Source organism: Ischnura elegans, chromosome 11 (genome assembly GCF_921293095.1).
Source record: "Ischnura elegans chromosome 11, ioIscEleg1.1, whole genome shotgun sequence".
Lineage (NCBI taxonomy): Eukaryota > Metazoa > Arthropoda > Insecta > Odonata > Coenagrionidae > Ischnura > Ischnura elegans.
In genome coordinates, this window is record NC_060256.1 from 7,686,505 (window position 1) to 7,702,514 (window position 16,010).

At 38.4% G+C, this 16,010-nt stretch overlaps 1 protein-coding gene across 1 annotated transcript; it reads right to left on the reverse strand.

The window, feature by feature from the left end:
• Nucleotides 1-211: 211 nt before the first annotated feature.
• LOC124168194 (complex I intermediate-associated protein 30, mitochondrial) lies at nucleotides 212-6,703 on the reverse strand. The gene is made up of 4 exons (XM_046546328.1): nucleotides 6,236-6,703; nucleotides 5,464-5,681; nucleotides 2,414-2,599; nucleotides 212-527 (listed from the first exon to the last, which is right to left on the reverse strand). The coding sequence occupies exons 1-4, from the start codon at nucleotides 6,597-6,599 to the stop codon at nucleotides 303-305; spliced, it is 993 nt and encodes a 330-aa protein (XP_046402284.1). The 5' UTR covers nucleotides 6,600-6,703; the 3' UTR covers nucleotides 212-302.
• Between the last annotated feature and the right edge of the window lie 9,307 nt (nucleotides 6,704-16,010).

Sequence of the window (16,010 nt, forward strand, 5' to 3'; positions counted from 1 at the left end):
CTCTTTCTCAGATAATAATTCTGCCCTCAATTGCTCCAGGACGAAAATGATGTGGATGCCATATCTATTTTCTCCTGTGACTGTGAAAAGAAATCTGACAAGGTACTTCAGGTATACTTTGTATGATTACTTCTGGGATATTATTTCACATAGTTAATGTATTAAATATGTTGATATTTACATAAAAGGATAAAAGCCAATGATCCAATACTATGGTAGAAAATAAAAATAATTTATTTACAGTTCTGCAGATAAATAATTGCTACAGGCTCTCTTACATGGTATCCAAGATATCTGGATTGTTATGTGGCAGCCACGTATTTTGGAGTTCTGTACATTTCATAGGCAAACTTCTCAGTGTGCCCAGGATCAAATTCCAGACCAATGTAGTCAATCTCCAATCGAAATGGGCCGTTTACTTTGTCTCCCATGGTTATTCCTAAGTGTGACACTCGATCTAGAGCCAATGGGGCTTGCTTGTCCTGGATTCTCCCCTTGCTACTCAAGAAGAACTTTGAGAAAGGGATCTGAAAATAAACACAAAACACACAAGAGTGAAGACATCCTTCCACAAGGCAATTATAAAGTACATGTAAATATTTAATTTTAGCTTCTTTCCTTATTTCTGCTCTACTAAGCTTTTGTTTCATCTTCGACTAGACCTCATGGTGCAGTGAAAGCTTTGAAATATGTATAGGCAAGATAATGAGTAATAGGGTAGCTTCCTTCAAAGAAAACAAAAGGCATAGACTGTGACTCATTACCCACCATTTATGCATTCAAAATATACAAATTAATTGGTTTTAGAAGTCCCAGTTCAGATGAATCTTAATGGTCAATTTTAACCTCATTTGAAAAAGGCCAGTTTGGCACCCACGAGATGCCACTCCACGTGACATCACAGGGACCTAGATTCTATTCGAGTAAATAGGAGTTTTACATCGTCTGAGATTACCAATGCATGCATGAGGTGCAGAGCTCAGGGAAACATGTCTTAATAAACAGCTATTAAAATTGACTAAGGTTGGAAAGTTTCCTTCGTTTGATAGGCTATTAATGATCCTTATTTAAGCAAAGCGCTACCTAACCTGCATTGTAGCGGCGCTCATAGCCTCGCACCAAGGTGGCCTCAAAAGGCAGCAGCCGGAACCAGAATGACGTCACACGGGCTTTCCCCAGCATTCATACTTAGCCGTCGCGTTTTCGCGCGCTTAAAAATTTTCACTTTTCATTTAATAAAGCGGAAAACAGATATCGTCATTTAAAAATCTAAAAGCATGAAATACGTACTGCAGGAGTAATATCTTTCGATTTAGGCAAACAAAAATAATAGGAAACCAATAGGTATAGAAGATAATACGAAAAATAATGTGGACAGAACAAACATCACAATGTTTTACTATATTCAATAGGGAAATGTCATAGAGAGAAAATGCTTCTTTGATAACATTAATAAAAAGGTGACTACATGTGAAATGTCAGCTAATATGCTCAAAATGACTACACTGGAATTTCAATGTTAAGAAAATATCTTTATGGAAATAGAATAAAATGATAAACCTAGGCTTCCTAGTTTCATACCATCTCATCCTCAGTAATTAGGAAATCCAACTACCTGCTTGGTAAGCAGGTAACTGAAGGTATTGGTATTCGATTGACACATTAGATCAGTTGTACAATCAGGGACAGGTAGAGAATGATGGAATTCCACAGAGAAAGAAGACTGGGATCCTGGTCAAGGCGAATGATTTTGTCTCTGTGGAATTTTCGCACAATTTGGGCATTCGGGGTGACTCCTGTAAAAGTTATCATCATGGTTAGTACACCAATAAACTTAAAGATAAAAACTGGTAGAGAAGTGCTATATTTCACGGGTTTGCATAGTTGACTTTCGTTTCTCTCCCGCCTTCCGGAGGTAATGTAATTTGTGGACAGAGATGTAAAAAAGATGGCTGCGCCTTTAATGAAACTTGGTTCTCTCTTGAGTTTTTACTTGAAATAAAGGTGACTTCACGAGAAATCCCTGAGAGTTAAGAGGTAACAACGATGAAGTACCCCGATATAACTAGAAGGATAGTAGGAAAGAAACCTTCTATGTATTGGCATCACCCTGCTGTTAAGAAAAGGTGCTAAGGGGATCATGGCTTACTGCCCCATCTGACGCATGAATTGCTGCACTTAAATGTCTTCCAAATGGCACTAATATAGGTATCGGTGATCTCTAAAAATTCTTTTAACAAGGAAGTCAACACTGTAACCACCACTTTGACTTGATCGGATCCTAAAATTGGAGGTATTTATTGACTGTGATAGCATCCCAAATGCCAAGGATTCCAATACCAGTCTTGACAACGTAATTATTCACAGTAGTTAGCTCAGGGTAGCCAGAGTAAATATGCAATCTGATACATACTTTGGACACTTGCCAGTAGGGTCCCCCTCTGGTGAATAAGGCATAGCTGTAGATATCATTCCAAAACAAATCGTAATAACCAGCCGTGGAGATGTTGAGGAGGTAGGGACGACCATCTCCTCTGATTCTCATCACCAAATGAGTGTACATAGTCCAGTCATGAAACGAGTCCCTCTTGAAAGATTTCTACAAAGGCAGAGGAAAACAATTACAAAACAAAAATTTCAAATGACACTGAAAGGCAACTTAAATCAAGAGTATATGTTATGTTTTATCAGGTGCACAATTTTAATTGTTTTAACAAAACACGTAATATATGTATACATGCTTCACGGCGCTTGAAAAGGGAGAAAGAGAAGATGCAAATTATGCACATAAAATCCTTACGTAGAAAACTAAAAAAAGGCTGCAGAAAGATCATGCATTTTACAGCACAAATAAAAAAGGATGTTTTTCATGGACACATGGGCTACAGGAGGGATTATGTGCATTTTACAAAATGGATTACTCGTCATCGACGATATAATAGAAAGGGGGAGGAATGACATGAGAAAGAAGGGAAAACCTCGTGCGTGGGGGAGCTAAGGACCCAAGATTGACGTAATCAGCCCCTTTGGTGGGTGCATTCCTACGCGTTGGGGTCTCCAATATGTATGCAAACTGAAATGAAGTCATAAAAGAGAGCTTTGTGGAAAGAGGACTTTTCTATAAGGTTCAAAAACTGCCCTATTAATAATAATAATAACAACAATGTTTTTAAACAATACAATCCAATTTCAGCAAACCCTTGAATAAAAACATAAATTGGATAAAGAGGAACAAAAAAGGATTTTTTCTACAATTACATGTGTTTCTCTGTAATTCTTCAAATTATGTAGCATGAAGCTTGCAATACAGATGGCTTTTTATTGTTTCATGAGTAACTTTAGTACCACTGAACAATGAAGTTGTCCATAGGATACTCATCAATGCATAAAGAAAAGTTTTCTTCATTTCCTAAGGTATAACACGCCAAAAGTTGAGAGACATGAAAAGGAAAATGCTGGGAGTGAATGTGCAGAGCTGTACTAACTGCAGCAGCATCATAGGGATTTTGTAGCAACTCAAAAATACATGTACAGTACATGTTCAGTGAGTGCCTAATAAGCATTTTTGTTGCAGCAGCTGAACATATGTGCCAATTACTGATGGACAGAGAACACACAAAAAAATGGAACATAGAACATCGAGTAAAGGTGTGAGAATTTAGGCTGAAGCATAGTTAAATTAGCACATGAATAGATAATACAAAGAGGTAGAAATGGGGGAACAGGAATATTAAAACGGGCAGTAAATGGAAGATGGAAATTTACATGGATAGAAGAGTGTTGTGAAAGGGCCACTATAATAAATACAAGAGAGATGACTTCAACATTTGCACTGTTAAAAAAAACCACTAGGATTTAAGCTGTGGTAAAAATGCCCAAAAATTTGGAACAGAAATGGCATGAACTAACTGAAGTACATACATTCTGAAACACACCCTGCGCTCTTTCCTCCTGACATTTTCAAATCAGGTGAATAAAAGAAAACAAGATGAGATGGCTTGCGTGGAAGTATGCATGGAGATAAACAATGCTTAGAGGTGTGCAGGAAAGGATATTTTATTTCAGTTGCAGCCAAGGTTACAATTAAAAAAAAGTAACTGTGGTTACGGTTAAATTGCTGTTAACTATTTTTTTTAAATCTTGAGTATTTAATGCATTCTTGTTTAAGTCCCTTTTTCAAATTCAAGTTCACTGTAGACTTATAAAATGTATTAAAGGAGAATACAATCAGGAAAATAAGATAAAAGGAGACAAAGTTATTAAAAATTGACAGAACACTTAACCTTCCCAAAAAAAATGTGAAACAAACAAAAAAGAAAATAAGCTGTCAAGGTTTAAGAACATGCATAACATTCTCACGAACATTAATACAGAAATTTTATGATTAACTGATCTTTCTTAATCTCATGAAACAAAGACAAGTAAGAATTCTTTTAGACTGCAAAAGAAAAAAACTGATGAAGCAATAAAAAATGGACATATGAGGTCAAAATCATTGGAGAAAATACACATAATAAATGAAAAAACAAAAGATTCATTTTCAGTATAAATAAATATCATCATTAACTAATTAATAGTTATAACAAGAGAAAAATGGCTTTTAAGTTAAATAATAGAATTCCGCAAATCTTTTAACTGGCTTCAAAGAAAAATATCAGGAGGGTACTAAATTTTAGAACCAATGAGAAGAGATTTGGGAAATTATAGAGAATAAAATTGGAAGAACAAAATATAAATACATAAGTAAATGAAACAAAAATCCATTAATAACCAGAAGGACAAAATGCACTTTCAGCACACTTTTCTTGAATTAGTCAACTGTTTTGCCTCCATTTGAATGCTCAGGAACAAAGTCAATGGGTTGTGAGACCTATGGTCTCTAGGGGAGCTAGAGAACCCAACAGCTTAGACCAAAAAACCTATACATTCGAGATTTGACTAAATGCCTAACTGACATTTCCTCATAGAGATATAAAGTATTCAATGGAAACAATCACCATTAAAATAGATGTTGCGCTGAGTGGTAAGGACAACATGTGCATTGAAGCCCTGGGAAAAATATTGCAGGAAGTTTTGACTGATAAATCGCAGAAAATCCAAATCTGAGAGACATAGCGAACCAGTTGCAACAAAAAATAGCTTTCAGGCGAGAATAGGTAAAAATTAGGAGGAAAAGGGATGGACAAGAAGCCTCATGAAGCATCATTTGGTGGACCTTCACAAAATCAACTGAGAAGTTGTTTACAGGCTAAAATAAATTAGATGGAGAGGTTCCTAAGGCTATAGCTCAAAATATTAGTACAGGTGCTTCGGCTTCTAGAAGAATTCAACTTGAATTTTTTATGAGTAGGACTGAGCAGCATAACTTTTCAATGGAATAATTTTCTCCTGGAGCATGATGAGGATAACCCAAATCAGCTAAAAGAAAACTACAAACACTACAACTGAAAAATTTGTCCTCACCTGTACTCTGATGGTTCTCATATTGCAGTAACCCGCTTTCTTTACCCTTCCATCTTTGGGAGGATCAACGCATAAATTCCCTTGGAAAAGTCCTTTACCGGCATTGCTCCTTATCAGTTCACATGTACTCTGCCCCTGGTTGTGGTCACTGTCACTTGAAGTTACCCACTGAGATAATGCTTCCGGAGATCCGAACTGCCAACAGATGTCCAGCTCATCTGCCCGGGGGAGATAAATGCACATCATATGAATATACAATTAGAGATGATTGCTCATTACTACATTACAATTAGTATTTTCTCAGATGCATGCCGGAGTTATAAAGAAATAACCAGTGGACGTTAAAAGTTGAGAAAAACGCGTTGAATAAGCGATCGCAATCAACTATGCAAGATGTCAATCCATCGGAGGAATTTCATCCATTCTCTGGAGTAGTAGTTTTAAAGATTCTCTGATCTTCGGCTGATTTTGGTTTCACTAGGTACTTGAACTTTAAAATATTCAAGTATAAAATCGCCAAAGCTCAAAACATCTCTATAAATAAAAAATGACTCACATTTGAAGTGCAGAACGAATGAGAAGGATAACCGATTTTTAGTTAAGAAAATATTATACCATTCACCTATTATTAGCTTCAGTTGACATTATCCGTAGGAGTAAATCAGTTTCTTCAATGAAACGATTTCCGATAATCAAAACTGCGCAATTCTACGCCTACGTGTAATTGAGTTATCAAGATATTCTATAAAATTAATTAAGCTGCGATTTTTACCTGGTCTATAAACCAAAACAGGGTCATTTTCCAGTGTTTCTTTCACTTCTTCTTTCCACATCTGTATTTCTTTTTTCAATTCCTTGATTCCATCGCGTATTAATTGAACTTTCGAAGGCATTTCAACAGTAGAAGGATAACCACTCCGTGGATCTCTCTCCCAAAAGGTGAATAACGGATTGGATGTATGCATTAGCTTCACAATGCCGCCAAATGCAGTAACATTCCATTTGTTTTTAGGGTGCAGTGACACACAATGTTTTGGTGACAAACTACTGAAGTCTCTATACCCTGGATGCTTCGAAAATGAATAATATCTCCTTGAAACTATTCTGAGCACACAAGGATAACCAATTACTGCCATAATTTAACGTTTTTAAATCATATTAAGCAATAAAAACACAAATATCACAGTATAAACAACATATTTCGGCTTGCAGCAGACTCCAATGCAGAGCGCAGCCTACATTACGCTTTTCTTTTGTTTATTTCAACGACAAAAGGATAAAGAAATTCGGGCAAAAATCCCGCCATTTTTTAATTCGAATAAAAGTGGCTAGACGTGTAAGAACGAAAAATAAAATGTTAATACAATGGTTCGTTATTGAGAAAGTTCCTTCACAGACATAATTATGTGTATTTGGGTTAGGAAATAACTGCTTTTAGAATATACTCAATCTCAGGTTCTCTACCACGTTTGTGCTTATTTGGCAGGCGTTACATCTTCTATGTCCGCTTCAGCTGGCTTAAAAAAAAGCTAATAGGAAAGATAAAATATGTAGTAGCCCTTGAATCGTTGAATTAGCTCCTGACGAGTAAAAATAGTTTCTAGAGAAAGGGAAACACTCAAATGAAATTGAAGAGATAGGTTGGAAAAGGTATATTTTCTATTGCATGCCCCTGTGTAAAAATATTTAACACTTATGTTTCTTCAAATTAATATTTTCTCTTGTCCCACCTCCGGATTTCTCAGGAAAATTTGACCGGTTTAAATTTTCCTGGGAATATTTTCTGTGGATTGATTCTGCTCATTTTAATTAAATTACTAGGAATAAGAGGCCCAAATATCAAATGTGTTTCATATATTTCAGCAGTAATAGTATTCTCTTCGCCTCACGAATTTTGAATGTTTGTCATTTCATTATAATAGAACATAGTAAGGGGCTGTGAAATCTTAAATTATCATTCGTTTCATCAAGTCCATCCGAAAAGGTAAAGGCATATTTGTTGTGGCGGTTGGCAATTTTCAGCGCAGCTCATAAAAATAGGGGGGTTTCCTATTTTTTTCATTGCCTAAATCGAAATATTATCACTCCTGGAGTACGTATTTAACGCTTTTAGATTTTTAAATGACGATATCTATTTTCCGCTTTATTAAATGAAAAGTGAAAATTTTCAAGCGCCCGAAAACGCGACGGCTAAATATAAATGCTGGGAAAACTCCGTGTGACGTCGTTCTGGTTCCCGCTGCCGCAAGTGAGGTGACCTTGGGGCGAGGCTTTGAGTGCTGATACGACGCAGGATGCTAACAGGTAGCAGAGTACCTTGCTAGCAGGTAGCGCTTGGCTTAAATAAGGATAATTAATACCTTATCAAACGAAGAAAACTTTCCGACCTTAGCCAGTGTTAATAGGTGATTATTAAGACATGTTTCCCTGAGCGCTGTGCCTCATGCATGCATTGATAATCTCTGATGATGTAAAACTCCTATCTACTCGTATAGAAACTAGGTCCCTGTGACGTCACGTGTAGTGGCATCGTATAGGCGCCAATCTGCCCTTTTTCAAATGCGGTTAAAGTTGACCATTGCTATTCGTCTAAACCGGTATTTCTGAAACCAAATAATTTGTATATTATGAATACACTAATTGTGGGTAACGAATCGCAATCAATGCCTTTCGTTTTCTTTGATGAAGGAAACTACCCTATTCACTGCTTTACGCGACACAATTTTGACTGCGCATTCGTACACACGTCAGATTGTGCAAGTGCGTGCCCCGTGTAAAACGGCGTTTAGATATCTTCACAACATCTAATGAATAGATGTGTGTGATTTATAAGGTTTTTGGTGATCCCCAGAGATACAGACAAAACGTTTGTGATATTCAATTTTATACAGAACATATGTTACCTTTGGATACTGTTCGGAACAACAGTTTTTAATATCATGGATATTATAACTGCTATTATATCTATGAGGCCTTTAATTTTACAACTCATTGTGGATATTTCAAGCAGGATATTTATAAGTTTTAAGTCATTAATAAGGAAATGATAATAATAGCTAAAAGGAGAAATGAAAAATCTTCCAAAAGCCGTAAGGAGAAGACGGGGGAATGTAGTTGGCATTTAGTTAAGACTTGCTTCGTATTAATTGGATTGTAGAAGATGAATTGGATCGACCGTGTAAGTAATGAGGAAATGCTATGAAGAGTGGGATAAAAGAGTACTCTTCTAAAAATCTTAAGCAGAAGACGGCACAACCCAGTTGGCCTAATTATGAGGCATGATGGCCTGATGAAGACAATCGTAGAAGGACAGGTGGAAGGGAAGAAGGGCAAGGGACGGCCCCGAATGAGTTACATAGGACGAAGGGTTATAAAGGATGTAAAAGAGAAGAAATATGTCACTGTGAAAAGGCTAGGAGATAGGAATGGAGAGCTGCGTCAAACCTTTCTTAGGATTGCAGACTAATGACGATGATAATCACATAACGAAGTCGTCCACTAAAAAGTCGCCGAATCAGCGATGTGTAGACACCAACAATCTCTTGAGTAAGGCCCTAAAGCTGAAACCGGTGAAAGACAATTTTTAAAATTCCTATATTCGCTAAGGTTCTTATAACATAGGTCGTTGGCTCGAAATTCCACCAGATTACATAGCGTACAAAACATGAGAGAACAGCGGGAATGTGCGAATGATGAAGAGTTGAAAGTATTTTCACTGCTGTAATGTACACTACTCCTACTCTTTTGCTTCGTGAACAATCGAGTACCAAACTCGATTGCATGCTACATAATCGATCGATTTTATTACCATAGTCTTGATGAAAAATAAGAGGATTAGGTACATAATAGCTGCGAAAATAATTTCGGCTCTTCATCATTCACACATTCGCGATTTTCTCTGCTGTTTTTTTTCCGCTCTGCAATCTTAGGACTTCTATTATTTAGACAACTGCCTTCGACTCAATGCTGTAGTTTAATCAATCACACTTGCAATTTTCAATTCTTATTACCTTTGTTTCCCTCCAAAGTCCAGGAAAAGTCCGTTTTTCAATTATGCCATGCATAAATAGCATTGGTATTAGCTAGCGAAATCATCGACCAAAATGACAACTAGAACCTTGTCACTCTAAATCAGCGATGTGGTGACACTACCACTCTCTAAAGTAAGGTTTTACAGCTGACACCGGTGGAAGACAGTAAAAAAGTGCTTAAATTCACGAAGTAGCTCCTTAATTCATGATTGGCTAAAATACTATCGGGTCATTTAGCAAAGATATGTACAGAGAAGTTTATGTTTAACCCTGGAATGAAGGGGCCACATTCATTTGAAACAAAGAGCTATTTTCTGAAAGGCTAACGTAAAGACAGTTGTCTAAATTAGAGGACTCATAAGGAGCGCAGGCTCCAGAGAGGAGGTCCTACCCCCCTGAAACTCCCTCTATATATACGCTACTGAATGTATACTAACCCATCTTCCGGCAAGAAGTGGAGTTTACTCTGTAAGCGCTGTTCCTGCATCTACTTCCGCGATAAACCAAACGACTGATTTGAAGATTTTTGCGGAACTTCCGACGACACCGTCATCATCAGACATTAAACAACGCGGTTTTGTCCCGGAAAACATGATTGTATCAACTATTCATCACGGTATCACCGTTTTTAATCGTCCTGTCGTGCCAACTGAACAGGATAAAGAAGGCAGAAACGAGGGAATTGGTCGCAAAAGTGCGATCCTCAAAGCAAATGGCAGACGCGAGGAAACAGATTACACTAATACTCGTGTCAGTGTTGAATTTGAGATGGTAAATTCTCATCTTTCCCCACCAAAAAATCCTGGCGCTTCATATCGTTCTTGCGTGCCAGCTAAACGGAAGGCAGATAGCTTGGATGAGGAAAAGGGTTACAAAAATGGGAATCCCAACGCCAAACGTATGGCAATAAATGCACGCCTTATTGAAAAAAAACAAGCTGATGGCTTTAATACGGCACATGGGAAGATAATAGCTGGAGAAAATGTCAGAATAGGATGCAGAGATATACAATTCCATGGAGAAGGAGATGTCATATATCCTATCGACGTCGACGTCACAAATGAACGTATTTATTCCGGCAACTATCGAGTTCTTCCAGCCGAAAGAAGAAGTATTAGAAGGAAAAATGCAATTGGTGACGAGAGTCCTTCCTTTCATGGGAACGGTAACGTTATTAATAAATGCCACTTCTCAACTGAGCAAGATAATGACGTGGAATATTCTGATATGCCCCCTAAGAAGAAAAAATTGTGCCATAACACAAAAATGGGATGCAATGACACTTTCGGCAGTGGTGAAGACGATTTATCAAATCTCATGTATATTCCAATGGAACGTGTTAATGCCTACAAACATCATTACATGATGGCTGAAGACGAGACACAGGAATTGGATAGTACGATGGACTGCGAGAGCCCTTATCTCGATACCGAAGGTGAAGCTATGAACCTAAGCAACATACCATCACAGCATTCGCATGAGAACAAAATAGCGGGCCGTAACAAACTAATTGGATTCAATCATACTCATTGCCCTGATGAAGGAGAATTTTCTAATCCAATTTATATCCCATCAGCACGTGTTGACGCCAACAACTATCCTTGTATGTTGGCTGAAGACGATAGACAGGAATGGGACAATAGAATGGACCGCGGGAAATCATACCAGCATACAGAAGGTGATGTTGTTAACGAAAATTACATTCCATCACAACAGCCTAGTGCCTTCCACCATCCTTATAAGCCAGCTGAGCAGATTGAATTCTATACCCATGGAATGGACGCGATGAAAACTCGCTTCCAAGCTGAATATGACTTTAGGTATCAATGCCAATATGAACCCACAGGAGAATGGGAACAACGGGAAGGTGCGATGCATGGTGATAGGTTTGTAGCTCATCCACCCGCACCGAGCCGGCCCGCAGAAAATCCGAGTGTCTCGGTAATTCCGCTGGATTTTCTCCGTGGACTAGCGGACCGGATTGGGAGAGGAGAGGCAACTGAGGAATTTAAGACACTCATGGATTTGGTCACGGATATGACGGAGGATCCGGAAAACGACCAACTGTGGGTACAACCCGAGCCCATAATAATGGAGGAGCTACTACATAGGTTGGTGCACAAAATCACAGGCGAAAAGAGGCAACAGCATCATGGCGAGCTCTACTCGCAACAGACGACCCCTGCCCACCAATACTCCGATCAGACTTCATCTGGGTACAACGCGATGATTACTCGCTTCCAAGCTCAATATGAAAATAGGGATCCATGCATACATGAGCCCACAGAAGAATGGGAACAATGGGAAGGTGCGATGCCTGGTGACAGGTATGCAGCTCATCCACCAGCACCGAGCCGGCCCGCAGAAAATCCGAGATTCTCATTGTCAGTAATTCCGCTGGATTTTCTCCGTGGACTAGCGGACCGGATTGGGGGAGGAGAGGCAACTGAGGAAGTTAAGATACTCCTGGATTTGGTCACGGATATGACGGAGGATCCGGAAAACGACCAGCTGTGGGTACAACCCGAGCCCATAATAATGGAGGAGCTACTACATATGTTGGTGCACAAAATCACAGGCGAAAAGAGGCAACAGCATCATGGAGAGCTCTACTCGCAGCAGACGACCCCTGCCCACCAATACTCCGATCAGACTTCATCTGGGTGCAAGTGCTCCTACCACGCTATATACCAAAGGCATTCATCCGAAAATGTAAGTACATAATTCAAATTGAATTAAAATACTTTTGCCGAAAGTAGAGGATTTCCTATCCCTGAGTAACATACGAAATATGTACCATAGCGGGCATCGATTTCTGTGCGTGAGACCAGCTTTGAAAAGGAGAAAACATCCCGCGGTAGATCTTATATGGCGTTTAGGATGATAGCGCTTTTTTTCATGTTGTTTCTTTCGATAGGGATTAGCATTTAAGTAAGTAATCATGAAGGTGAAGTAATGTATTAATTTCAATCAATAGCGTAGATTAATATAGATACAGGTGGGAGGGAATATATGAAAATAATTCATAGCCATGTGCGCAAAAATTGAAAAAAGAGATGAACTGCTAACATCCTTGATAGTGAAATAGTTCAAAAAAGTATACATGTTCACTTATATTACTTAATCGTGTAACAAATTATTAGTCTTAACGTTCTCTCTATTTCCGGTGAGTCAAAGGTCATTGCAAATCATATTTGAATCCTAATAAAGGATAATATCGTACGGTACATTTTTTCAAGGCGATAAAAATTACAAAAATGACGAATATTTGAAATGTTCACAAACAGCTCGACCACCATTATTTTTACATTAATTGTGATAACTTTTCAAATAGGGAGGGATCTAATTTTTCCGTTTGTAATTGCGTCACCCACTCCTCGAATTCTTCGCGACTAAAATTTGACGATCTTGACGCTCTCGCACAAAAGTTGATGACGTTACAGCACAATCCCAGCTCGTTGCCGCTTCTCAGCAACTGCTTGATCTTGTGCATTTGTCTCGGGTGTTTTTCATTCTCGCTAGCAATCAGCGGCAGATCCAGAGAGGGAGTATACAATGTGCACTAATTAAAATGTAATATTATTCAGTTGTTGAATATATACAGGAGAGAATAGCCACTAAAACGCAAATTAGTAAAAATGCACTAAAATGTTTGTAAAAAAAGTTAATTATTTGAAAAATTAGTAATTAGACAACCTTAATGTGTTGTTACAAGCTTCCAAATCCTCAAAATTTTCGTCACCGCTCCGACCCCCCTAATGCAGGGAAGTGACCCCCAGGACCGCACCTAGCTCCCTTATCCCTATCCTGGATCCGCCACTACTAGCGATTACTCCCTCACTATATGATTTCCTAAAAACATATAAATGAACCAGAAAATACAAGGAAGCCATCAACTCGTGGAAACGGTGACGAATTTCGTGTTTTCTTACATTGAACTTAAGGGATGAAAATACATTGGGAGGATGTTTATGGCCGAAGTTTATCTAAATTTTCTATCAAAATTTCTTTCAATTAGTTGCGACTTACTGTATGAAAGGCACTATTCTAAATTTAATTCCCCTCGCACATTAGAGATCAGCTAAACATTATCCATAACGATATGTTTTCTTTTTTTTACAGTCGAATCGTATGGATTACGGCATTGATTTGGAAGGTGAAAAAATGGGACATCATTCCCACACCAATTGCCGTTCATCCATGGAGGAAAGAAACCAGTGCCAACGCAGAACTGGATAGCTGGGAGTAATTGTAGCTGGTGAAACTCAGCTGCGAGGAAGACAGCGGAGAGGTACATCAGATATGGCTTACGATCTCCAAGAGCACGAAGAATTGGAACACGAATTAAAAATGCTTGAGAAGAAGAGGAAGTCCTTGATAAGTGCACGCAATGAAGGGCTGGAGAGACTGTCGAAGATGAATGAACAACCCCAGGTTGTAAGAATACCACATGGCACAGTGCTGGATGACGTCGCATGCAAGATAAATATGATAAAATTACAACTATCACAAATGGATTTATATTATTGAATTGATATCCAAAACATTATTCACTCTCGTCAACCTGTGAGGCAGTATTATTAGTTACACTGTTCTTATGTCACAATAGGGTATCAAATTCCAAATTATGTTCCTTCACTCTTGTAAAATCAAAAATGTTAGTTGTCACGGATCCAGTTCACATAATTGTGTGAGAGCAGCAGGGCATTCACGATGAACTCCACTACCTTATAAAATATTAATAGAACGCTTTCATTTTGGTGATTTTTAAATTTGGTGTGTTAATGTGATTTTTTCCTGCATGGCCAAATTGTCCTACGTGTCATGATGTATGTCACCAAAGGCATCACCATGTCACAATATCACCATGGCATGCCAAGTACCAATTTATATTTCATTGGATGTACCTAGGGATACATTAAAATTTGATGACGTGGTTAGCTCTCTAATTGCATTGCATTATAATTTTTTACCCATATTCTCCCATTGATCTCCATAGATTATATATTACACCGAATTTCATCATTTAAAAATCATCCAGTACGCGTTAATTTTTTTTGTCAACGACACAGAGCTGTTAGCTGAATATTTGTCCAGTTTTTTAGTTTTTAATTACTGTCACTATAAATCTCTATTTATGCCAAATTAAGCCAGAATGACGCGTTCAATCTCCACGCACTAGTTCAGGGAGGGTGAAAATGACGGCTCAAATTATGACACTCCAACGTAATCATTTTCAGAGATGGCAGGGATGATCACAGTCCCTATTTCCATCATTTTTCCATTGAATTTGCCATCACTGAACACTTACGTGGAATAAGCAGCAGCCAATCAGAGAACGAGACCAAATGCATTTTCTGGGGGCAGTATTGAGCTTCTTGAGAACAACTTTATTATTTATTAAGGAAGCCTTAAATGAGAGAGTGATATAGAGGATGATGGATTACGCAATCTTTCCCCCAAGGAGTCTGCATAGAGGAGGATTAATTTCATCTCGTAAAAGGCTGATTTCTGTTGCCACTTCGGTCGCATTTTAATTAGTTTTCAAAAATGTCCGCGGCGCTGTGGTGAGTGCTACACGATCCATTTTTATCCAATATTTTGCAGTCAGAAGTTTGTCATTAAACATTTAAGACGGTGTTTATACTAAATTAAGCCCGCATCACGCGATGGATTTTCACGCACTGGCATAGGATCGGCAGCAGTGACGCCGAGGGTCCGAGTTTAAAGGGCCCCATAGCGCTCGCGACTATTGTGAAGAAGATATGATGATAATAAAGGCCTAATATATAAGGCTCCGATTATTTGGAACAAGTTTCTCTTTAATAGCAATAGGGGGGTTTCGCATTTTTTTATTGCCTAAATCGAAAGATTATTTACACAGGTGTTCGTAAATCACGCTTTTAGATTTTTAAAGGACGATATCTATTTTTCAAAATTAAATGAAAAGTGAAAATTTTCGATCGCGCCAAAACGCGACGGCTACCAATAAGTATGAATGCTGCGAAAAGCCCGTGTGACGCCATTCTGTTTCCAGCTGCCGCCGTGTGAGGCCACCTTTGTGCGACGCTATGAGCGCCGCTACGGTAGCGCTTGGCATTAATAAGGATTATTAATACCCTAACAAACTAAGGAAACTTTCCGACCATAGGTAATTTTAATAGGTGATTATTTAGAGATGTTTCCCTGAGCTCTGTGCCCAATGCATGCATTGGTAATCTCACACGATGTAAAACTCCTGGCATCATAGTACCTCAGTCCCTGTGACGTCACGTGGAGTGGAATCGCATGGGCGCCAATCTGGCCTTTTTCAAATGAGGTTAAAATTGACCATTGCCATTCGTCTAAACTGGGATTTCTAAAACCAAATAATTTGTATATTATGAATACACTAATATTGGGTAACGAATCGCAATCAATGCCTTCCGTTTCCTTTGATGAAGGAAACTACCCTATTACTCTTATTGTTATAAGTATTTTCATCGCATATTTAACCTGCAATTTGTCTGAGCTCAT

Bases quoted from the DNA above. Each gene is read 5' to 3' on its own strand.
- LOC124168194 (XM_046546328.1), bottom strand. From the start codon at position 6,599: ATGGCAGTAATTGGTTATCCTTGTGTGCTCAGAATAGTTTCAAGGAGA. The intron at 5,682-6,235 runs GTAAAAATCGCA...TCCCCCGGGCAG, and splicing joins TGTTTTGGTTTATAGACCAG to ATGAGCTGGACATCTGTTGG. The intron at 2,600-5,463 runs GTGAGGACAAAT...CTGCCTTTGTAG, and splicing joins TGAGAACCATCAGAGTACAG to AAATCTTTCAAGAGGGACTC.